General features: G+C 43.1%; 1 protein-coding gene across 1 annotated transcript in view; it reads right to left on the bottom strand.

Moving 5' to 3' along the window:
- RAB10 (RAB10, member RAS oncogene family) overlaps positions 1 to 4,942 on the bottom strand; it is a 63,313-nt gene extending 58,371 nt beyond the window's left edge. The window contains exon 1 of the mRNA XM_055540736.1: positions 4,182 to 4,942. Within this exon, the coding sequence (XP_055396711.1) occupies positions 4,182 to 4,308 (127 nt within the window). The 5' untranslated portion in view covers positions 4,309 to 4,942. The remainder of the gene's footprint in view (positions 1 to 4,181) is intronic.
- Between the last annotated feature and the right edge of the window lie 21,191 nt (positions 4,943 to 26,133).

Consider the following 26,133-nt stretch of genomic DNA (forward strand, 5'->3'; position numbering starts at 1 on the left):
AACAAGTGTTGGAGGATGTGGAGAAATGGAATCCTGGTGCCGTGCTAGTGGGAATGTAAAAACAGTGCAGCCACTGTTGAAAACAATATGGTGGTTTCTCAAACAATTTATTACCATAGGATTGATTCACTTCTAGATATATACACAAACGAACTGAAAGCAGGGACAGATAACTGCATGACAAAAGTTCATTTATGTCAGTCATCCTAATGGGTGTGAAGTAACATCGCATAATGGTTTTGATTTGCATTTCCCTTATTATTAAAAGATGTTGAACATTTTTTCATGTGTTCACTGGCCATTTACGTACCTTCCTTGGGAAAATGTCTGGATAGTTTTAATCAATCCTAAAAATACATCTTGAAATGAAAGACATTTCTTATGTACTCTGGCATTTCTGCAGCCATGAGCCACTGTCTGGGTGTCACAGCAAAGTCCAGACACATTTAAATGCAAAAGGTTTTGCTCAATTTTCTAAAAAGCGGCCTCTCCATATAAAATGGGCTCAGTTCAATAAACCAATTTTTAAATTCATGTTAGTGGAAGTTACTCCTCCAACATTTGGTAAAAACATGCAGAAAGCAACAAAAAGGACACATCCATTGCCTCTCCCAGAGGCAAGAGCCTTTACCAATTTAGTTTTTTACCTAGAACCCAGAGGTAATGCTTTCGTGACTTTGGCCAAATCAACCAATGAAATATGCTCATCCAAAAACCAGCAACTCTCTCTAGATCATATATTTAATGTTTAGAAAGTAGGTAAAGAAGAAATGTTAAAATGTAACTAGCTAATTCTAAAGGACCCTGGTTACACTGTACTTACCACCTGTCTGCCTGCCTTCATTATTTATCAAGCACCCATTAAATGCAGGGATTTTTCTAGGTGCTTAGCATCTATCAGCAAAAAAACAAAAAAAAAAGACAAAGCCTTCTGCCCTTGTGCAGCTTATATTCTAGTGCCCTTGAATTTGCTTTGAGATTGGTGAGTATGGAACATACCATCATAATTTGTTTTTAAAACTGTCTGCAATAAATCTGACCATAAATATGACACACAACTTCTGATATAGATGTGTGGAAAAGTACATAGAAAAATTTAAATAGCCTTTGTGAGCTTTGTAAATAAGGACCATAAGCCTATAAAAATTATTTCCTCCAAGAATCAATAACCAATGAGTAACTAAGATGACTGTGTCTAAAATAATGAGAGGCTACATTATACTCGCAGTTTGGCCCTTCTGAACCCCTGCAAGGTAACCACTTCCTTTCAAACCTCAAGACGTTTTAACAATCAAATGCCAACTCAAATTTCAGTATCATTCATAGAGAATGCTCTTTATTTTTTAAAAAGCAAAGCAAAACAAACAAACAAAAAATCTTAGCCAACTGATGAAATTTAAAATGCCCTAAAAGTAGTACATATTTCAAGTATCTCTAATCATCTGCATATTTGCCAACTGGCCAATTTATACTGTTTAGACATGCACTGTCCAAATGTGCCTAATCTGAGATGAACCGTAAAGATAACATACACACTGGAGAAGAGTATAAAATGTCTCAACTATTTTAAAGTTTTGATTATATAATAAAATGAGAAGACTTCGGATAAAATGAGCTAAAAGACAGTATTAAATATTTCTTTTCCTTTTTAAATGTGGCTACTAAAAAATATTATGTGACTCACATGTTTCTTTTGGATAGCACTGATGTAAGACACCAGGAGACTTCTAAACATGCACAGAGAGCTAATATATGCCACATGTTGGAGCTGAACTCTGAATTTTACATCCATATATTCTGTTCAACATGTCTTAGATATCAAAATATCACACACATCAAATATTTTTGTATCAAAATATGAACATTCCAGAGTGTAAAGTGAATTGTTTAGCACAGCACTAACCAATATTTGCATGACCACTGCATACAGGGCATTCAATCCATAAAGTAACTTGTTCTGCCCCACTATAGCATATGGGGCATGTGTTCCATATATAAACTGATATGCATGCACTATGCTCCTACAGTGCACCTGGCACCATGCCAGGCACTTTGCTCTCATAAAATTCTCACAACTACCTTCTGTGATGGGTACTATTATTAACAATACTTAAAGAAATTGAAGTAGGAGAAAAGGTTAATTAACTTGTCAAAGTCCCATAACTAGTAACCTGTGGAACTAGGATTCCAACCCAGCAGGTGAGATCCAAAATCACCACACATTTTTACTAGTAAAAAGACTACACAAGGGAATTCCCTGGAGCTCCATGCTTTCACTGCTGAGGGCAAGGGTTCACACCCTGATCTGGGAACTAAGGTCCCAAAAGACTACATAAGAAGATTGTGTCATTATCTTACAGGACTGGGTTTTAGTTGTGAGTACAATAAACAACACTGCACCCATTACAAAAGGCCAAGAGTAGATGTTTTGCTCCTACTTTCCACTCTACCTTTCTCAACCACACGTTAAAGCTGACCAACGTGGATTAAATCTCTGATCTTACTACAGGTTTATTCTACGCTCCCTTTTCCAGGAAGGCTCCATCCCACCCCTCTAGTTCAATTTCTACTTGTCCTTCAGACTTCATTTTAGACATCATCTCCATGCAAGCCTAGTTTAGACTAAGCGCCCCTCTCCCTATGCTTAGCCCCACTGTAGCACTGTCCACACTCTATTGTGCTTCCTCCCTAGACTGCTCCTATCATGTTCACCACTTATCTATCCCGAAAACAGTGCCTAGCGTTAGGTGCTCAATAAATATTTGCTGAAGGATCTAACCACCTGATCCACCCAGCTACAGCTCAAAGTGGAATATTAAAAGTAAAGTTACTGGTAGGAAGTGCTAACCCACACGCAGAGGACAAGTTCTTAGTCTCATGAAATTTACAACAGATCTAGAGAGCAATACAACATTCAGGAAACAAGAATTACAAAGACGCCCTCCCCACAAAACAAGTTAAATCAAAATCTAGTCAAAACGATCTAATGCCAAATTTCAGTATAATCTGTTTTATAAGAATGAATTAAGTAGCTGACACTTATCACAAGAAATCCAAAACAAAGATTCCAAATGCTATAAATTGAGATCAGCTTAATTTTGACACTTCCCAGAGTTCAAAGAAAACTATGCTTGCTTTTTATAATCATTTCAATATAAACTTAATTACACTTAAAATGGGTTTTATTGCACTTGCCCCAATGCTGTGTACTGGTCCCCAAGTGACAGAGACAACCTCGTGTTAAGATATTTATCGTGAGAGGGAAAATAAAGGATCTCACATCCAACCCAATTTAACACAATTCGTGTAAACGACAATTTTCTCAGTAAAGTTGAAAGGGACTTTCCTAAAGCCTTCCCTTTTCTTTTCCTAAACAAGAAACCGATTTAAAAGGTCAATCTTTAGCTTACTTTCATACTAAATAATTCTGAAACATGGGGTGAAAAGTACATTAGAAGTCCCAAGGCTATGACTTGCAAGACACTTCCCTATAAGACGCTAGTGTAAAACAGGAGGGGAGAACTTCATTCTTTCAGGTTCGAGGACAGAAACTGACCATCTCCATCAGATTACTGCTTCTGCTGATGTCTCGAAAAGCACCGTGTGCAAACATGCCAGAGAGTCCCACCCCAAGCACTAAGAGCCTCCGATTGTTTGACACATCAATGGATTAGTCAACGCGGGGCAACTCACTTTTCCCTTCTAATTTGCTTTAATTATTCCTTACACAAACCCTCAAGTTTACTCTAAGTTACGACCATATGGAATCTCTTTGCCCTGAAGTATAAATTCAGGTCTTTACCAAATGACCCCTACTGCTTCAACCGCAACCATCAAAATAATCCCTTACAAGTATCGTACATCTAGTAACGCCATACAAACATGGAAAAAGCCAACCCTGACGCTTAAAGAAACAGGATTCTGGAACGCTGTTAATGCTGCATATTTTGTAACAGCAGGCACTGAGCAGAGTGGGAGACTTGAGAGCAAAAGACCGGATGGAAAGCATGGGAAGACCCCGCCCCAGAAAGCTCAATGCCGATTCAAACAGTAACTTGGGTCTGTCGCTTGGAATCGGGATCACTGAAACAAAGGCGTATATTACGGGAAGCAAGATGTCTGGAGTAAAAGGAACGGTTTGCAGCTGCAGAGATCGCACACCATCCTCCCACAGGTCTTACCTATGGTGGAAATAAAGGTGGTGTTGAAGGCATCATCCGAAAAACGAAAAAGGACGCAGGTCTTCCCCACTCCCGAGTCCCCGATCAGGAGCAGCTTGAAAAGCAGGTCGTACGTCTTCTTCGCCATTGGGAGGAGCGGCTCAGGCTCTCGCCGCCGGCGGCCCCAAGGGATCGGTCCCTCTCACTACGGGCCAACTCCTCCTCACTCGGGCGTTCTCAGGCCGGAGGACCGGGGGGAAGCGTGGGAAAAAGGACGGCTCGAGAGGGCGCGGGTGACCTAGGAACTGCCTCGTCGAGGAAGCCCCGACGGTGGCGGCGTCCGGTGCCTCCGAGGGCGGCGACCGCTGCTCCGCAGCCTCTCCCAGCCGCTCCGCCCGGTTCCGGGGAGTCGGTCGGGACAAAATGGCCTCCCCTCCCCCCTCAGGGTTGCTCGGCCGGGACGCTCCGACGGGCGAGCGAGCAGGCTCGGCCGTCGAGGGAGCGCGGTGGGCGTGAGGACAGCCTCTCTCTCCCAAGCAGCAGCTCAGCAATAGGACGCAGCGAAGTCAGCGAAGGAAGACCCGGAGCTGACGAGCTCAGCTACATAGCCACAGGAAACCGAGCCGCCCCGGCCAGAGCCACCTTTTCCCCGTGCCCTCTCACGCCGGCGTGCGCGCTGCCTGAGACGCACGCAAGGACGTACGCCCGCCCTCCTCTCGCGCCCTCGTCCTGCGGTCAGCCCCTGCGCACGCGCGCCAGGGGGAGTGCGGGACCGCTGGGGGCGGAGAGTGGAGCTCGCTCTGGGTCTCCCAGCCTCAGTCTAAGGCCCGGCGGAGATGAGAGAGGGGTGGGGCGAGAGAGGGCGAGGCCGCGGGCGCGCTCCCTGCGGCCGCCTGATAGGGTGCGGCGGCCTGACGAGCACGCCCCGCGGGGAGGTGCTGTTTAGTGACTGCGCAGGCGCGGGACGCCGGCGTTACCCCGCCCCCCCCCTTGACACCCTCTATTTTCTTCTTCCGGTTGCTCTCCGACTTCGCTGAGGATGTTTCGGGTCGCGTTTGACAAGCTTATCGAGCCTGAGGGTCTTGGCGCAGCCACGGCCTTGGGTGGCCGTGTGTTTCCTGTGCAGCTGTAAATACGAGGAAAAGTAGTGCCCTGGGCCATTTAACAGCCTCTTCGCTAAAATGAGGTTCATCCTGGAGTGTCCTCCCCCTTCTTGGGGGAAACATACCAGCTCCAACCTGGTTTGTTTAAGGAACAAGAATTGGCATTCAAGAGAGCGGGAGTTTGAAATGGGAAAAATCTGGCCACGCTGCTCAGGTTGGGATGATGTAATCTGAGTTCAGGGAGGGGAAGAAAGAATACCAAGGAACACCTGGGCGCTGGGGAAACCTCCCCGCCAAATGGCAGCGCCGGTGTGTTCTCAACACGGAGAACCCGCTCCAGAACTGATCCGCCTTTTCGGAGCTGGGAGAATCCAGGAACGCTATACAGAGGAAGCCGGGCCCGCCCCCCTGCCGCCAAAATCGAACCCCCAGTGTCCCAAATAGGGGAATAGTGAAGCAAACCCCAACTCCGCTGCTTCTTACTTGCACTTTCTTTTCATACTTCCCATCAGTCAGTTTATACCTTCCCTTTCTTCTTCCTTTCTGTAGTTTAAATATGTATACTCCTGCCCTACCATTCTCAGTGTGCTTCATGGCTCCAAAGCACACCGAGGGTGTGATGGCAGAGTAGTTGAACCTGGTAGGCTGGTTCAACTTGACACTGGAGTAAACGCCGGGACATCCGTAAAACAAGAAACAGGGCTTGCCAGAGACGTAGAAACTGTATTACACCCCACTACCACCACCAAAGTGTTTATGTATTTGAATCAGTTCAGTTCAGTGCACATTTACATATTAAATATGTAATTAAAATTAGTCTTTCAAGCAGTTAGTGTAATCGTATTTCAGTCTCATTCTTTGAAGAGTTGTCTTACATTCTTCCTGTATAACTACCCCTAAGGCTTCATTTCTGAAAATGCCTGTCTTCTCTAATCTCACTCTCTAGTTTGTTTCTGTGATTGCTCTTGTCTCTTAAACCTTGTTCTCTGTGACTCATTCTTTCTCCCATTGGGAATGCCTTATTCAGATAATACCAACAATTCTAAAATAGTCTAGGCATGCAAATCACAAAATGAGCTATGATGAGTACTTCACAGTTTTGTCACCAATTCGGAGTCATAACATTCAGGAAAATCTCCACTGTTAGTCTTCCTTTCAAAATAAGTTTGATTAACTAAAACCCCAATGTTGTGAAGCACTTTAGAAATGCTATGATTTTTAAGTGTAGAAAGACTAATTCCACTACATAAATGTTAGGGATCATTTCAGTTCAGTCGTTCAGTCATGTCCAACTCTTTGCAACCCCATGAACCTCAGCACGCTAGGCCTCCCTGTCCATCACCAACTCCCAGGGTCCACCCAAACCCACGTCCATTGAGTTGGTGATGCCATCCAACCATCTCATCTTCTGTCGTCCCCTTTTCCTCCTGCCCTCAATCTTTCCCAGCATCAGGGTCTTTTCAAATGAGTCAGCTCTTCACTTCAGGTGGCCAAAGTATTGAAGTTTCAGCTTCAACATCAGTCCTTCCAATGAACACCCAGGACTGATCTCCTTTAGGATGGACTGGTTGGATCTCCTTGCAGTCCAAGGGACTCTCAAGAGTTTTCTCCAACACCACAGTTCAAAAGCATCAATTCTTCAGCACTCAGGTTTCTTTATAATGTTAGGGATAGTGGGCAGCTGAAAATGAAACTTCTTCAAGAGATGGGAATACCAGACCACCTGACCTGCCTCCTGAGAAATCTGTATACAGGTCAAGAAGCAACGGTTAGAATTGGACACAGAGAAACAGACTGGTTCCAAACAGAGAAAGGAGTACGTCAAGGCTGTATATTGTCACCCTGCTTATTTAACTTGTATGCGGAGTACATCATGAGAAATGCTGGGCTGGATGAAGCACAAGCTGGAATCAAGATTGCCGGGAAAAATATCAATAACCTCAGATATGCAGATGGCACCACCCTTATGGCAGAAAGCATAGAAGAACTAAGGAGCTTCTTGATGAAAGTGAAAGAGAGTGAAAAAGTTGACTTAAAGCTCAACATTCAGAAAACTAAGATCATGGCATCTGGTCCCATCACTTCATGGCAAATAGATGGGGAAACAATGAGAGACTTTATTTTTGGGGGCTCCAAAATCACTGCAGATGGTGACTGCAGCCCACGCTTACTCCTTGGAAGAAAAGTTACAACCCACCTCAACAGTATATTAAAAAGCAGAGACATTACTTTGCCAACAAAGGTCCGTCTAGTCAAAGCTATGGTTTTTGCAGGAGTCATGTGTGGATGTGAGAGTTGGACTATAAAGAAAGCTGAGCACCAAAGAATTAATGCTTTTGAACTGTGGTGTTGGAGAAGACTCTTGAGAGTCCCTTGGACTGCAAGGAGACCCAACCAGTCCATCCTAAAGGAAATCAGTCCTGAATATTCTTTGGAAGGACTGATGCGGAAGCTGAAACTCCAATACTTTGGCAACCTGATGTGAAGAACTGACTCATTGGAAAAGACACTGATTCTGGGAAAGATTGAAGGCGTGAGCAGAAGGAGATGACAGAGGATGAGATGGTTGGATGGCATCACTGAATCTATGGACATGAGTTTGAGTTAGCTCTAGGAGTTGGTGATGGACAGGGAGTCTTGGTGTGCTGCAGTCCATGGGGTCACAAAGAGTCGGACAGGACTGAGTGACTGAACTGAACTGAACTGAAACGTGAAAAATAATGTAAAAAATGTAAAAAGTTTTCACAAAAATTTATTCTTTATCCCAATCATTTCCAATAGTTTTATCGGTTAGAACCTTTTCTCCATGGACCCAATATTCTGGAACTTTAGGAATTAATTATACTCTTAAAAAAATTTACTTATGTATTTATTTGGTTGTGCCAAGTCTTAGTTGCAGCATGCAGGATCTAGTTTCCTAACCAGGCATCCAATCTGGGCCCCCTGAATTGAGAGTGCAGAGTCTTAATCACTGGACCACCAGGGAAGTCCCAACAAATTTTATTTACTATTGAATCGGGATCCTAGAAGTTTAGAGCTGTTTTATCTTTTAAGTCATAGTTCAACTCCTACACATAATTTTAAGGTGAGTCTAAGGCTCAGGTTAGGGAGTTACGAGAGGTCACACTGGCAGTGGCAGAGCCAGCCCTGCATGCTAAAGGGAAAAAGAACAAGCACCTCTACAGGACATCATATTGCATGAAGGCAAGAACTGGGAGGCTCAGCCAGTAATGTCTGGCTTCTCTAAAATTAAAAGTTTTGCTGGAGTGAAGCCTAAGCCTCAAACCCTACTTACCACTGAAGACCACTAGAATGATCAGGCATGATCTCTGATTCTGGCGGGGGTGGGGGGTGGGGAGAATAAAATGAGAGTCTATGTAGGCCTAAAAGGTAAATGTAGAGTTGTGAAGTAATGTTTGCTAATAGTTGAAATAGTGAAAGAAATTACTGATTTAGTACTAGCTTGGGTTTTATACCTTTAAAAAAAAATTGATCTGTATAGAATCTAGTCCAAATAATTTGAAAAACCAAGAAAGAAAATAGGTGTATTTATATGTTCATAGCAGTAATTATTGGGCTTCCCTGGTGTCTCAGTGGTAAAGAATCCTCCTCCCAAGGTAGGAGACGTGGGTTCAATCCCTGGGTTGGGAAGATGCACTGGAGAAAGAGATAGCAACCCACTCCAGTATTCTTGCCTAGAAACTCCCATGGACACAGAAGCCTGGAAGGCTGCAGTCCGTGGGGTTGCAAAAGAGTTGGACACAACTTAGCGACTAAACAACAAACCAGTAATTATTAGGTATTATTTCTATATTTTTCTAGAAAGTGCACAGCTAGCCAGCACATGGTTCCACTCTTCAGCTTCAGCTTTCAGGCCCTGCCTCTATAGCATGTAAGAAATCCCTGCCTGAAAATATATTGACTCAGGATCATCTTTATCATTCTTCCCACTTATATTTTCCAGTCTCTCTCCTTGATTTCTTCCCCTTTAATCCTTCTACCCCTTGCTTGCTCTGAAGAATGAAGTCTTGCGCCTTTCCTTATGGTCTGGTGGTTAAGAATCCACCTTTCACTTCAGGGAACGCAGGTTCGAACCCTGGCTGGAAAACTGAGATCCCATATGCTGCAGAGCAACTATGCCCGAGTGCTGCAACTAGAGTCTAGAGAGTCCAAGCACAGCAATGAATGCTCCCATGTGATGCATCGAAGATCCTACGTGTGGCAAGTAAGGCCCAAGGCAGCCAAACAAATAAATTTTCTTTTACCAATTAAAAAAAAAAAAAGAATTACATCTTCCCTCCAGTGGCAGCGCCACTGCTAAGTCATCACCTTGCTGTAACACCTACCCCTCCAGTCTCTGGGACTTTGCCTGACTTCTACTACCTGGTTCCTTTGCTCCCCCTCCCATTCTGCCTAGGGCCATCTTAGAGGAAGGCCTTTGACCTTCCTGATGCTAGGTACTGATTGCACAGAGGTGACCAGTGTTCTTATCACCATAGCCTGTCAATATTCTGCTCTGCCTGCGTATCTTGATTTAGTCCAACCTCCTGTTAGAGAATGATTGCCCCATGAGCTTTGCCCAGCACACTGGATGTGTTTGTCCTAGTCTCCTCCAGGGATACCTCAGTTCTGAAATGCTGGCCTCCTCACCTGGCACTTAAGGAACTCCAGAACACTATTTCCTACCCTATCTTCTGCATACTAGCCTCTAGACAGTCTGAACTAGTCACCTTCCTCATAGTTATTAGGTATCCTCTTGATTTCATGCTCAATTTACTGTGGTTTTTCTCCATGCAAAATACACCCTCAGGACTTTGCTGTCAGTTCAGTGGTTACCACTCCGAGCTTCCAATGCAGGAGGTAGTGGGTTCAATTCTTGGTCAGGGACTAAGATCCCATATGCCTTTCAGCGCAACCAAAAACATTAAAAATACACTTTCTCCTCACCCCAATTACATCCCTTCGGCTTAAATGTTCTCACCATAGCTTGTCTTGCCCAGCACATTCTCCTGTGAAGGAACTTGTTTCCCTTTGAACTTCCATAGCACTTTAAAAAATCTAGTATGTTTCCTCCTTTTCATTTCCACAAATAACACACATTTACTTTTAGAAACGTAAAAACCACATATAGGGGACTTCCCTGATGGTCCAATGGTTGAGGATCTGCCTTCCAATGCTGGGGACATGGGTTCAATTTCTGGTGGGGGAACTAAGATCCCACATGCAGCAGGGCAGCTAAGCCCATGTGCCACAACTACTGAGCCCACACCCCTTGAGGAGAGAGAAGCCCATGCACCACAACTGCTGAGCCTGTGCCCCTCAAGAGAAGCCCGTGTGCCATAACAAAGACCCTATGCAGCCAAAAATAAATAAATAATTTTTAAAAAAACCTACAGGTAAGCAAAACAATACTAATTTGGAGAAATAATTTGGAGACATTTTCAGAATGGGGAAAATTTTGAAAATTCAAGAGAAGTGAATGGGAAGATAATACATTTAGAGTAATGTTTTATTAATTTTAGAAAATACGTGAAGAGCTCACTTAACTCCATTATAGAGTTTATTTCTATGAACATGAAATACCAGTAGGACAAATGGTACATCTGTGATATAGTGGAATGAACACTAAATTTGGAGTCAGATAACATAGACTCAAGAAACAACTCTGTTACTGACTGGCTCTATGATTCATTTAACCTCACTAAGCCTATTTTCCTCAGATGTCAAAAGGATATAATACTTCATGAGACTGATTTAGAAAGTAAATAAGAGAGTGCAAGTAAATGTACTTTATATAGCATAAAACACAATGCAAATATAAATGACTACTATTATTACTAAGAGGTAAGAGCTTTGGACCATAAGGAAAAAGAAAGCAGAAATTACAAGTAAAGTTAGAATAGTTATAAATTATCAAAGCAACAAGCCATGCTGGAAGAAAAATGATGCCATAGGAAGTTGAACAAGAACAAGAATAGGTCATAACAAGGAATGAAAGAGTAAAACTGAGAGAAACAAGAATTGGAACTGACAAGTTGTGAAGCTTTCATGCAATTATCAAAAGGAGACAAAAAGAAAAAATTCAATGGCTGAAAGTAGCAGACAACTGCCCCCAATATAAAAAACTTCCTACCATCAAATCCAGCCATGAATCTCTATTCACCTCCACTGGAACAATTGATCGGGTCCCATGGTTATAAACATGGGTCTTGAGTTGGCTTCCCTGATAGCAGGCAGTAAAGAATCTGCCTGCAATACAGGAGACCCTGGTTAAATTACTGGGTCAGGAAGATCCTCTGGAGGAGGGATAGGCTACCCACTCCAGTATTCTGGCCTGGAGAATTCCATGGACTATATAGTACATGGGGTTGGAAAGAATCGGACACAACTGAGTGACTTTCACTTTCACACTTCACTTGAATTGGCTAGACCTAAGATTCTATATTTGTCACATTGTTAGAGATCTTGGGTGAATTACCTAACCTCTTTCAACCTGTTTCCTCATCTGTAAAGTGAGAACTAGATAAAAACTACCATAGGGTTGAATGAGGATTAAATAAGACACAGTGTTTAGCCTTCAGTTAATGTTCAGAAATGTTATTACCACCACAAAAACAGAGAAAACTTTTTCCATTTGCAGGTCATTGACTTGTTGAAAAAAACAAATCTAGACGAACATAGATTTTTAAAAATCACATATTTTTGAGGCATGTAACATATTCTGTTAATCCATGGGGATCTCAAAAGGGAAGGGAAAAGATTCCTCTAAATCCATCTTTTGCAACTTTATGCCTACTCTAAAAGTGATTATCAATTAAGCAGGAACCCTACCCAGGCTAGGGACTGTTTATTTACATTTGCATGCTGCTGCTGCTGCTAAGCGGAGAAGGCAATGGCACCCCACTCCAGTACTCTTGCCTGGAAAATCCCATGGATGGAGGAGCCTGGTAGGCTGCAGTCCATGGGGTTGCTAAGAGTCGGACACGACTGAGCGACTTCACTTTCACTTTTCACTTTCACGCATTGGAGAAGGAAATGGCAACCCACTCCAGTGTTCTTGCCTGGAAAATCCCAGGGACAGAGGAGCCTAGTGGGCTGCTGTCTATGGGGTCGCACAGAGTCGGACACTACTGAAGCGACGCCATAGACGGCAGCCCACCAGGTATACTAGACCCCTGAATGAAGCAATACAGAACAGGGCTATCAGGCACACTTGTGCTATCAGAGGAAAATTGGGATGTTTATGGCAGGAGGGGTCAGAGCTCTGAAGAGCAAAGCTAAAGAGGCTTTTGGTAAACTGAGAGAAAAGGTCAGAGAGCAAAAATTATGGCAACTTGACCTGCATGAGACAACTGGAAAAAAATCCTAGTAGCCACGAAAAGTTGGGACAGTATAGAGTTGGAGAAAAAAGGCACTTTCTAAAGGCAGAACCCAGGGCTTCCCAGATAGCGCAGTGGTAAAGAATCTGCCTGCCAAGAAGAGGCGCAGGTTCGATCTCTGGATTGAGTAGATCTCCTGGAGAAGGAAATGGCAACCCACTCCAGTATTCTTGGCTGGGAAATCCCACAGACAAAGGAGCCTGGCAGGCTATAGTCCATGAGGTCACAAAAGAGTCAAACACAACTCAGCGACTAAACGGCCACCACCAAAGGCAGAACCCAGAGGAGCGTTGTCAAAGTGAGGATAGAGGTCTGCTTAAGGAAAGATTTGAAACCCAAATGGAACGGAAACTCCAGAAAACTTTATCTCAAGAATCAAGACCTAGAGAAGGATTCATCATACTTAAAAATACAATGATAAGAAGAGAATGCTTTAACTCTCTGCCAGGTCAAGTAATGTGAAGCTACACTTAAGACATAATTCATAGACTCATGGCATGGTATAATGAAGTCATGGGGATCTGATCTTGAATATTTGTTCCATCTCATTTTAGCTGATTCATCTGGACCATTGTTTAGCATTTTGAACCTCAGTTTCCTCATCTGGAAATTGAGGTTATCTGTAGCTACCAAATTCAATTTATTGTTAAGATTAAAATACTCTATGCAAAGAACCTGGCAGGTGGACAAGTGATTCACTAAATATTGATTCTCTTCCCTCTGTACGATGTAAACCATCTAAGGAACTATTGTTGCATCTCTTATCTCTAGCCTAGTATCTTGCATGTAATAGGGACTCAATAAATATTAATTAGGTTGAATTCCATCTGCATTAGAAGAAAGCTTGGATGTCATCTAACCTAATTTCTGTTCCGTGAGCAACCTATGTCCGCCTCTGCGTGAACATAGCCACTGAGCTTGCTGATGTCAAGAGGACTGATTTCAGGGATGAGAGAAACGTCTAAATGTGCTCCCATGTAATATCATCCATTTATTTTAATTCTGTCCTCTGGAGCAACACAGAATAAACCTTTCCCTACATTCACATGACAACTCTTCAACTATTTAAAGATAGCATTGACATTTTCCTCTAAGCTGCTCTGAGCTAACCCTCTTCAAATAAGATGACCCTTAGATAAAATAGCGCCACCATTCTGATTTGCCTATCTCCCTTTCCAAATGTGGTATCTATCATTGAACGCAGTGCTGAGTTGAGAACATAACACCTGTGAAAATGCCCAAATCAAGCTACCACCAGCAGATTATATTGATAATATTAATGGTAAGGTCTTGTTGGGATACTCTTTAAAACTGAGATAGTTTGGTAACTGATTGAGAAGAAACTACCTTCCAGATCAATTTTGTGTTGAAACCATTAAGTACATTACTTTGCCAACAAAGGTCCGTCTAGTCAAAGCTATGGTTTTTCCAGTGGTCATGTATGGATGTGAGAGTTGGACTATAAAGAAAGCTGAGTGCTGAAGAATTGATGCTTTTGAACTGTGGTGTTGGAGAAGACTCTTGAGAGTCCCCTGGACTGCAAGGAGATCCAACCAGTCCATCCTAAAGGAGATCAGTCCTGAGTGTTCATTGGAATGACTGATGTTGAAGTTGAAACTCTAGTACTTTGGACATCTGATGTGAAGAGCTGACTCATTTGAAAAGACCCTGATGCTGGGAAAGATTGAAGGCAGGAGGAGAAAGGGATGACAGAGGATGAAATGATTGGATGGCATCACCGACTCTATAGACATGAGTTTGGGTAAATTCTTGGGGTTGGTGATGGACAGGGAGGCCTGGTGTACTGCGGTCCGTGGGGTCGCAAAGAGTCAGAAATGACTGAGCGACTGAACTGAACTGAACCATTAAGTTACTAAAGTCATTCAATAAATTAGCATATAAATTACATTTTACGTATACAAATCTAAAATAGACAAAGGAGAGCAACAGCCAATTCACTGTCATAAGAGAAGAATATGTGAAAAAAATGTTAAAATTTTCTGTAATCAGAGAAATTCAAATTAAAACAATAATAAGGTAAAATTTTCTACCCATGAAAATGGCGAAAATTAAAAAGATGAATAATACCAAGTGTTGGTGAGGATGCAGAGAGATAAGAACCCTCATGTACAGCTGGTGTGAATACATTCGATCCAGCCATTTTGGAAAGCAATCAGGGAGTATTTAATAAATGATGTACATGCCTGTGACCCAACAATACCAGTGTTGGGTGTGTCCAAGGGAAATTATCACATAGATTCATCATCGACGTTCTTTGTGGCAGTGAGATGTTGGAATCAATCTCAGTGTATACTGCTAGGAGAATGAGTAAATAAAATGTGGTGAATGCAAGTTGAGTTAGCCCAGATCATAAAGACTTGGCTTAGGCTTAAAAATTGGGTAATATGACAACTCAGACCGGGTCAGGATTGTTATCATTTCGGTTTACTAATAAATCAGCAAACATACCAAGAAAAATGTCTTCTTAGTTCCTGACAGAAACATGCCCAAATTCTGGTGATCAATGTAGGCCATTCAGAGGGAGAGAACTGGGCCTATGAGTTCGTTCAGTGAGCACTTTTGTTAGATTAGGCTTGGGAAGAAGCTAGGTCAGCATTCAAGGGTCTACCCTCTACCATGAAAGAAGATTCCTGTGGCACTATTGGGCCTATTGCAGGCCTGACCATGGCCTACCCCACATACTATTGAATACTTTATTGCAAGATTAAACTACTGACTAGCTACACATTCAGCAACATAGAACACTGAAACAATAGAAACAGAAACTGACTTATAGTACAATGCCATTTATGTAAGTTAAAAACATACAAAACTATATATTATGAGGTTTCATACATATTTAATAAATCTAGTCCATGGGGTCGTGAAGAGTCGGACACAACGGAGCGACTTCCTTTTCACTTTTCATTTTCATGCATTGGAGAAGGAAATGGCAGCCCACTCCATTGTTCTTGCCTGGAGAGTCCCAGGGACGGGGGAGCCTGGTGGGCTGCCGTCTATGGGGTCACACAGAGTCGGACACGACTGAAGTGACTTGGCAGCAGCAGCAGCAGCATCCAAAAAACCTGTAGAGGGAGAGGGCATTGAGAAGGGAGGAAGGGAAAAACATTAAATGAAATAAAATGAGAGGGGGAAATTCCCTGGTGGTCTAGTGGTTAGGACTCAGAGCTTTCACTGCCATGGCCCAGGTTCAATCCCTGGTCGGGGAACAGAGATACTGCAAGCCACACAGCATGGCCAAGTAAATAAAACAAAGACTTTTTAAAAAGCGAAAGAAGGGATTAACATTGTATATGGAGACAGAGGAAACATTGGTACTCCTTATAGATATTAGAATACTAGCAAAGTAGGGACTTCCCTGGTGGTCCAGTGGTTAGAAATCAGCCTTGCAATGCAAGGGACAAGGGTTCTATCCCTGGTCCGGGAACTAAGATCCCATGTGCCTCAGAGAATTGGCTGTTAGTTCCCAAAGCTTGAACTCAGCTGTCACCTGTCAGCCCTTGTCCAGCGCTGACTGGTTCCAGGTTTTCGGACTAAGCACCCAGTTATTTGCAGGCTGCCCAACCTCTTTCCTGGAGCCAGAGAGAGGGAAGAAGCACAGGGTATTAAAAGTCCTCATGCTACATACCAATTGAGTTAGATGCTGCCAAGATAATATCTGAGCTCAGCCAACTCTTTTGTCCAAAATACCCCCAAGAGGAAGCCAGGCTGTCTCCTATGTAGCATGAATATCCAGCATTCCGCTACCTTTCGCCCTAACTCAGGGGTCTGGTGTCCCTGACAATTGTACAGAGATCCTGTTTCTTTGCCTTGTTCTTACCAGCGCCAGTCCCCACCCTTCACGCATAGTCACACTCACTTCTCTGTGTAAAAAGCATTTGTCAGGTCTTTGGCTGCCCAGCCTTGAACCCCCTTCCTTTGACTAAGAAACTCCCCACCATGAGTTTTCAGTATGCAGAGCCCTCTTCCCACTATATTCCTGGCCATAGCACCCACCCCCACTGCACCTCCAAACACACACCTACACTGGGGGACATGAGCAGGCCTCTTCTAGTCTGAAGCACCAGCTCAAAACCTTGACAAAGGGGCTAAGGACACAAAGAAGCAGGTACAGTGGGGTGTGTACTGAGAAGGCAGTAGGGTACAGCAGCGGCACCTGGCTTCCAGGGCACCCGTGGACCCCAAAACCAGGTGGTTTTGCCCAGTGCTGGCTGCTGGCTACAGAATCTCTTTAGTGCCTGTGCTCGCTCAGTCGCTCAGTTGTGTCCAACTCTTTTCTATCCTGTGGACTTTGGCCCACCAGGCTCCTCTGTCCATTGAGTTTTCCAGGTAAGAATACTGGAGTGTGTTGCCATTTCCTGAGCCAGGGGATGTTCTGGACCCAGGTATCGAAACTGTGTCTCTTGCGTCTCCTGCATTGGCAGGTGGATTCTTCACTGCACCACCTAGAAAGCCCCTTTAGTGCCTAGAGAGGGCAATGATGGCCTCATTGGCCTCAGCAGACTGCATGTGTGCCCTCTTTCTGTACCTCAACTCTTTAGCCTGGTTCTCCAGACTCCACAGTAATTCTGAGAGCTCCCCAATAGCCCTTCAGTAAATTAATTTTCTGCTTCTATTTGCCAAAGTTAATCTGTGTTTGCAACCAAAATTTCTGATGAACACACTTTTTTTCTGGTAGTCCCTGGGGTAACTCTAACTTTGCCTGACATTCCCATCATATCCACTTCTATTTCCTGTCTTCTGCTGTCCTTGCCACTTGGACCTGTCTCAAACTTGACCCCTGTCTGCCAGTCTCTCTCCCAAGGTGGCTATATTTATTTATTTATTGAATGCACCTTATGGGATCTTAGTTCCCTGAGCAGGAATTGAACCTGGACCCTTGGCAGTGAGAGTGTGGAGTCCTAACCACTGGACGACCAGAGAATTTCCAGGCTGCTATACAAAGGAGTACGTCAAGGCTGTATATTGTCACCCTGCTTATTTAATTTATGTGCAGAGTACATCATGAGAAACGCTGGGCTGGAGGAAGCACAAGCTAGAATCAAGATTGCCAGAAGAAATATCAATAACCTCAGATATGCAGATGACACCACCTTTATGGCGGAAAGTGAAGAAGATCTAAAGAGTCTCTTGATGAAAGTGAAAGAGGAGAGTGAAAAAGTTGGCTTAAAAATCAACATTCAGAAAACGAAGATCATGGCATCTAGTCCCATCATTTCATGGGAAATAGATGGGGAAACATTGGAAAAAGTGAGTGACTTTATTTTTGAGGGCTCCAAAATCACTGCAGATGGTGACTGCAGCCATGAAATTAAAAGACGCTTACTCCTTGGAAGGAAAGTTATGACCAACCTAGATAGCATATTAAAAAGCAGAGACATTACTTTGCCAACAAAGGTCCGTCTAGTCAAGGCCATGGTTTTTCCAGTAGTCATGTATGGATGTGAGAGTTGGACTATAAAGAAACCTGAGCACCGAAGAATTGATGTTTTTGAACTGTGGTGTTGGAGAAGACTCTTGAGAGTCCCCTGGACTGCAAGGAGATCCAACCAGTCCATCCTAAAGGAGATCAGTCCTGGGTATTCATTTTAAGGACTGGTGTTAAAGCTGAAACTCCAGTACTTTGGCCACCTCATGTGAAGAGTTGACTCATTTGAAAAGACCCTGATGCTGGGAAAGATTGGGGGCAGGAGGTAAAGGGGACGACAGAGGATGAGATGGCTGGATGGCATCACCGACTCAATGGACATAAGTTTGGGTTGGCTCTGGAAGTTGGTGATGGATAAGGAGGCCTGGTGTGCTGTGGTTCATGGGGTTGCAAAGAGTCGGACGCAACTGAACTAAGCTGAACTGTTACTTTTTATCCCTCTTTCCTGTGTCTCCACTGTCTGTCTCCTTCCAACTCCCTCCCTAGGGCTAATGCACCCTGTCCTGAAGCCTGGACAGCTGGGCCGTCATCCTAACTCTTTTGTGCATCAGCACTGGACCTACTACTGACCAGGGAGAGAGGCCTCAGATAGAAGGAGGAAAGAAGCACAGAGGCAGAGAGATGGGAGGGTAGCAGATAGTTTCCTATTTTTATCTTTTAATCTAAATAATACAAGTTATCCTTTACTGAGTTCCCATAGGCTGGCCCTTTATATGCCTGACCTCACATTAATACTTTGAGGCTGGGACTACAATATTTTCAAATGAGCAGACAAGAGTTTAAAGAAATAAAAAGGGATGGAATGAGATGTTGTCTGGGATCTCCTTTAAAATAACTGGAGGGATGGGAAATAGGCAGGATGTGGATGAGACAAGAAGCCCATGGGTTGATAAGTGTTTAAGCTGGATAACAGGCATATGGAAATTCACGATACTATTATGTTTCATTGGTATACATTTAAATTTTTCCATATTTAAAAGTATGTTTTTTTTAAGTTAAGAAATTTTCTCAAAGTCATACAAATAATAAATAAATGATAAAGTTAGATTTTGATCCCAGACCTTCCTGACCTCAGCACCTGCTCTCTTAACCTCTACCCTGGATTCCTGGCAAGGTACCTAAAAAGATCTAGGAGGGCAAATTTGTGATTTTCAAAGGATGCAAGGGGAATTCATAAGACTCTTAACTAATTTCTGCTCCTATTTTCTAGGTACGTTAAGGCAGGAATCAACAGGGTATGGTTAGGTTATTAATTCCCCACTCCTACAGCTTATTATAAAGAAGATGCCCTCTTTTTCTCTGTGCTTCTGAGTAGGTGCAGAATCAGCCCATGAGAGAGGCTTTGGCAGCCAAAGTTTTCTAAAAACACCCAGGCAACAGCTGTCCTTGGCGGTCACCTGACTCGCCAGGCCCTGAGTCAGCACCAGTCACCCACCCAGCCCCCTCCTGCTGAGCCAGATCTGACTTGCCTTTTCCTGGCTGGGCTGAACCAGTTGGACCAGCCCAGCCCAGCTGGTCCCAGCCTCCTCCTCAGTGGGTGGCTTCTTGCTCCCTTACTCTCACTGAGGATTCCCATCGTTGTCTTCCCACCTTCATGTCTGAAACTTTAGCTCCAAAGGGAGCTGAAAGACCACCCCTGAGCTGCTGGAAATGTGGACAGGACTCTGGAACCCATCTCTCAGTAGAAAGGATGAGCTGGACCCCAGCATCTCCCACCACCTACCAAAATAGTCTTCCTTTTCTTGGCAACACTGGGGTTTGCTTTAGGAGAAAAGCAGAAGAAAATACAAAGTCACCTCCCATCTCCTACAGAGGATTCCAGGCTTAGGCTAAAACCCAGAAGAGACCAGGCCTAGGGCAATATGGAGACCAAAGTCTTGGTCTATGTTTTGTGGAGAATGCTCATTGTCCTCTTTATTTTTTTTAATTTTTTTATTGAAGTGTAGTTGATTTACAATGTTGTGTCAATTTCTGCTTTACAGCAAAGTGTCTCGGTTATATCCATACATACGTTCTCTTTTAAAAAAAAAAAATTGTATTTGTTTATCTTTGGCTGTGCTGGGTCCTTGTTGCTGTGCGTGGGCTTTCTCTAGTTGCGGTGAATGGGGACTACTCTTTGTTTTGATGTGTGGTGGCTCACTGCAGTGGTTTCTCTTGTCTCAGAGCACAGGCTTTAGGCGCCCGGGCTTCAGTAGTTGTGTACATGGGCTCAGTAGTTATGACACATGGGCTTAATTGTTCTGCGGCATGTTGGATCTTCCTGGACCAGAGATTGAACCTGTGTCCCCTGCATTGGCAAGTGGATTCTTATTCTGGTTCACTGTACCACCAAGGAAGTCCTACATATATGCATTCTTTTTCATATTCTTTTCCATATGGATCAAGGATATTGAATATTGTTCCCTGTGCTGTACGGTAGGACTTTGTCATTTATCCATTCTACATAACATCTGGGGTCTGCATCTGTAATCTCAGCCTCCCAATCCATCCCTCCCCATTGTCCTCATATCATACCCTTTTCTTGGTCTAGATTTGAAGCTACTGTAAGTACTGACATGATATATTCCCCAGGTGTTGGTGCCCTGGCACCATGACTGGGAATACAGAGACTGATCCCAATGCTAAGTCACTAAGGTTAGCTTCTTCTGATGCCAGCTCCATCCTTCAGGACTCCAGGCCAGCCTGCTCTGAATCCTGGCCCTGTCACTTAGATGCATGTGACCTTGGGCTAATAACTGACTTCTATGAGCTTCGGTTTTTATAAAATAGGAATAAAATACCTACCAGGTAGGTTCATTGTGAGGGTCAAAGTTGTGTATGTATAGCACTTAGTAGGTGTACAATACACATCACTTTCCCTCACTCTACCTGGGGACTGGCTCCTGCTCAAATTGGACTGACAGCAAAGTTTTCAGGCCTGAGACCCAGTGCTACCCCAGCTCTTGTGTCTCCAGTCTGGGGATTCAGACCTACTTTCCCACATGGGCCAGTGGTTTTCTGATCATCTGCCAGCCCAGACCACACTACCCCACTGTCCTGACTTCATGATTCTATACACTTTTAACTTGTCACCACCATATAGTTGCACCTGATACTTTCTTTTTTTAAAACCACATGCTTCTAGGCACACTGAGCATGCTTTTCTGAGGCTCACTCCCACCTTTTAAATATTTATTTATTTACTGGGCTGTTCCAGGGCTTAGTCACAGTATGTAGGATCTTTAGTGGCCATATGGGGGTTCTTGTTGGACCAGGGCTCCCTACATTGGGAACACCAAGTCTTAGCCACTGGACCACCAGCCAAGTCCCTTGAATCTGATTATTTCTGTGTCTCCCACTAACTATGAGCTTCTTCTTCCCTTTCTTTAACTTCAGAACTCCTAAATGTAATGTTCCAGGGTCACTTCTCCCAGCATCATCACCTTGTGAATGCCCAGTTTCTAAGAACCCTCTGCCTTGAGTCACACACACAGATAAACAGCTAGCTTCCCACTCCCTTCTCTACTTGCCACTCTCTGGCCAAAGGAAGTGTGTTTCAAGTTTCCTACCAGGATCAGGGCTTTGTCTACGCTCACGAGTTTTCAGTTCCTCTGAAAAACTGGATTGGGAGCCACAATCAGGACAATATTCCAGGCAGGGTTTGAGCTGGTGTGGTAGAAAAGACCCACCACGTCTCATGGTATGCGTAGGTACTGGGGTTAATGTAACCTAGGCGTATGTATTTGGACTTTGGCAACTGTATCATAGTGTTGAGTATTTTAGGTTTGTGGCCAACTGAAAATCCTAGACTACAAGTGTCTCTTACATTTTGTACTGTTACAGCTGACTTTATAAGATCTAATTTTAGTATTACATCTATTTATCTCTACTGTCATTTTGTTATCAAGATTATTTTGGTTCATTAACAAACAAATTGCAAGATAAAAAGTGGCAGAGGGAGCAACTTGTAGAATAAAAGAGACCTCACATCAACCGATTACAGGGTATGGACTTTGTTTGGATCCTGATTTGAACAAATAAACTGCAAAAAAAAATTTAATATTTGTGAGACAATTGGAAGTTTAAAAAATGGATGTTTTATGATGTTTAGAAATTATTGAGTTTTCTTTTTAATGTAATGATAGTGTTTGAGTTTTGTTTTTAACAAATAGACTGGGATTTGCTTCAAGATAAAATGAGGGAAGGAAAGGTGGGGTGGGGGAATAGGAGAAAGAAGATTGGCCATGAGTTGAAAATTATCCAAGCTGGACAATTGGTTCAGTTCAGTTCAGTTCAGTTACTCAGTCATGTCCCACTCTTTGTGACCCCATGAATTGCAGCATGCCAGGCCTCCCTGTCCATTACCAACTCCCGGAGTTCACTCAAACTCACGTCCATCTAGTTGATGATGCCATCCAGCCATCTCATCCTCTGTTGTCCCCTTCTCCTCCTGCCCCCAATCCCTCCCAGCATCAGGGTCTTTTCCAATGAGTCAGATCTTTGCATCACGTGGCCAAAGTATTGGAGTTTCAGCTTCAGCATCAGTCCTTCCAATGAATACCCAGGACTGATCTCCTTCAGAATGGACTGGTTGGATCTCCTTGCAGTCCAAGGGACTCTCAAAAGTCTTTTCCAACACCACAGTTCAAAAGCATCAATTCTTCAGTGCTCATCTTTCTTCACAGTCCAACTCTCACATCCATACATGACCACTGGGAAAACCGTAGCCTTGACTAGACAGACCTTTGTTGGCAAAGTAATGTCTCTGCTAGATGGGGTTTATTGTACTATAATAAAATGTCTACGTTTGTGAATGTTTGAAATTATCCAGAAGAAAAAGAAAATTATTTTGAACCTTGCCTCTGTCATCCAACATATTAACTGCTCTTAGTCCTGTAATCTCCCTCCATCCAATAAGTATGACTTCTGTATCAGTATCTAAGTAGTTGGTAAACAGGTCAACCAGATCACGACTAACAGCAGATCTCTGGGATCCACCAAGATCTGCTAGGTTCACTTATTCATCAGTCCTTTTTGGAAATGGCTATCAATGAACCATGACTCCAGTTAACTCAGTTATCCAGTCTTTGTTTACAAAGATATCATGAAAAATTTGTCTGGCACCTTGCAAAAATCAAACTGCAAAATGCCAAGCATTTATCTGCCTCTTTTGCAATCTATTTTTTAAATTAATAGTTTGATCCATTTGTTTAAGTGAATTAAAGGTGACTTGTTTTAAATAATTCAATTTTGAAATTTATAACATCAACAATAACACACTATATTTTGCACCCTATCATAATGCTGGGCCAATATGCACCCCCTTTGCCACACATATGACCCAGGCCACAAAAGTCACACCTAATCCTGGATTTTTGTTGAGAAACATATTTTCTTTCCCTGCTAAATTAGGTTGTAATCCCATAGACACCGGTGGCCAACTTGCCATCATTTGGAGAGAGTCTGCCTGAGAATGAAACCAACATAGAGGAGCAGAGCTGAAGGGTGGAGAGAAGGGGATTCTTGGATTACAGCATTTGAGCCTCTGGATTTGACTATGCCTAAAAGTCAACAACCCCTGTAATTTTCAGCTACGTGAGCCAGTACATTCTATCCTTTTCTTAAACCAGTTTAAACTGGATTTCTGTCACTTGCAGAAGAAGACTTGACTAATACAGTGTGTGTTGTTGGTTGAGCAATGGAATACATAATCTAAAATGTTCCATTTTGTGGGGCTTCCCTGGTGGCTCAGTGGTAAAGAATCCATGTGCCAATGCAGAAAACATGGGTTCAATATCTGGTCTAGGAAGATTCCACATGTTGCGAGGCAACTAAGCCCGTGGGCCACAACTATTGAGCCTGTGCTCTAGAGCTCGGAACTGCAACCCGCTGCAACTACTGAAGCCTGAGAGCCCGAGAGCCCATGATCCACAATGAGGGAAACCTCTGTAACGAGACATCCACGTACCACACCTAGAGAGTGGTCCTTGTTTGCTGCAACTAGAGAAGGGCCTGCGCAGCAACAAAGACCCAGCACAGCCAAAAATAAAATAAATAAGATAAAATATTCCATTTCGTATACAAGTTTTTTGTTTTTGCATTTTATTTTACTTTTATTATTTTAAAATATTTCTTTATTTGGCGGCACCGGGTGTTAGCTGTGGCACACGGGGTCTTTAGCTGCAGCCTGCGAACTCTTAGTTACAACACGTGGGATCCAGTTGCCTGACCAGGACTGAAACTGGGCCTCCTGCATCGGAAGGGCAGCGTCTTAACCACCAGACCCCAGGGAAGTCCCTAAGAATTTTTTGTATGGTCACATGAATAGGCAACATTTTGAAAAAACAACTTTATTGAAATATCATTCATACACCACAAAATTCACCCTTTATTCAAGTCAGTGGTTTTCAGTATAGTCAGAATGGTGTGCAACTATTACCACCATCTTATTTTAGAACATTTTCATCACTCCCCCAAAGAAACTGTTATCTATTAGCCACCACTTCCCAACTCCAGTCCATGACCTCCCCCCACAACCTTCCTTTACCCCCTGCTGCTGTTGCTGCTCAGTCACTCAGTCTTGTCTGACTCTTTTGCGACCCCATGGACAGTAGCCCACCAGGCTTCTCTGTCCTTCAGATTTTCCTGGCAAGAATAGCAAACACTAATCTGCTTTCCATCGCTATGAATTTGCCTATTCTGGACATTTCATATAAATGGAATCATACAGTAAGTAGACTTTCATGACTGGCTTCTCTAAATTAACATAATATCTTTAAGGTTTTTGCATGTTGCAGCAAATGAATAATATTTCATCCTGTGGAAATACCACATTTTGTTTATATATTCCTCATTGATGCACTTCTGTGTTTTTTCTACTTTTGATTATTATAAGCTATGCTGCTGTGAGCATTTATGTACAAGTGTTTGTGTGGACATGTGTTTCAGTTATCTTGGGTACCTACCTGGGAATGGAATTACTGAGCCGTATGGTAAATTCTTGTTTAACTTTTCGAGGAATTGCCAAACTATTTTCCAAAGTATGTTTCCACCTCCTCAGCAACACAAGTTATTTTGTCTTTCTTATTTTAGGTGTCCTAATGGGTGAAGTGAAGTGAAGTGTTAGTTGCTTCAATTGTGTCCGACTCTGCGACTCCATGGACTTAGCCCGTCAGGATCCTCAGTCCATGGAATTCTCCAGGCAAGAATACTGGAGTGGGTTTCCATTCCCTTCTCCAGGGGATCTTCCCAACCCAGGGATCAAACCTGGATCTCCTGCTTTGCAGGATTCCTTATTGTCGGAACCACCAGGGAAGCTAATGGTTTTGGTTGGTGTTCCCCAAATTAATGATGTCGAGCATCTTTTCGTGTGCTTATTGTCATTTGGAGAAATGTATATTCAAAGCCTTTGCCTAGTTTTAATATTTAATAAATATTTATTTATTTTATTTAATTATTTATTTGGCTGTGCCAAGTCTTAGTTTTGGCACATGGAATCTTTAGTTGCGGCATGAGATCTAGTTCCCAGACCAGGGATGGAACCTGGGCCCCCTGCATTGGGACTTTAGAGTCTTAGCCATTGGACCACCAGGGAAGTCCCCTGTGCTGTCTTTAAAAAAAAAACCACATTTTTTTCTTTTCTTTGTTTATGGCTGCACTGGGTCTTTGCCATCGGGAGCTACTTTTTGTTTCAGTGTGAGGGTTTCTCATTGTGGTGGCCTCTTTTGTTGCTCATGTGGAATCTTCCTAGACCAAGGATCGAACATGTGTCCCCTGCTCTGGCAGGTGGATTCCTAACCATTGGGCCACTAGAGAAGTCTGTGTTTTCTTTTTAATTTGTAAGTTATTCATACAACCTCTTATCAGATATGTGATTTGAAATATTTTCTCCTAGTCTGTGGGTTTTCTTTTCACTTTATTGATGGTATTTACTGAAGCATAAACATTTTACATTTTAATAGAGTCTAATTTCCCTTATTTTTTCTCTCACTTATGCTTTTGGTATCATGTCTTAAAAAACCATTGCCTAATACAAGGTCAAGAAGATTTACTCCTCTTTTGTG

The sequence above is a fragment of the Bubalus kerabau genome, chromosome 11, assembly GCF_029407905.1.
Source record: "Bubalus kerabau isolate K-KA32 ecotype Philippines breed swamp buffalo chromosome 11, PCC_UOA_SB_1v2, whole genome shotgun sequence".
NCBI lineage: Eukaryota > Metazoa > Chordata > Mammalia > Artiodactyla > Bovidae > Bubalus > Bubalus kerabau.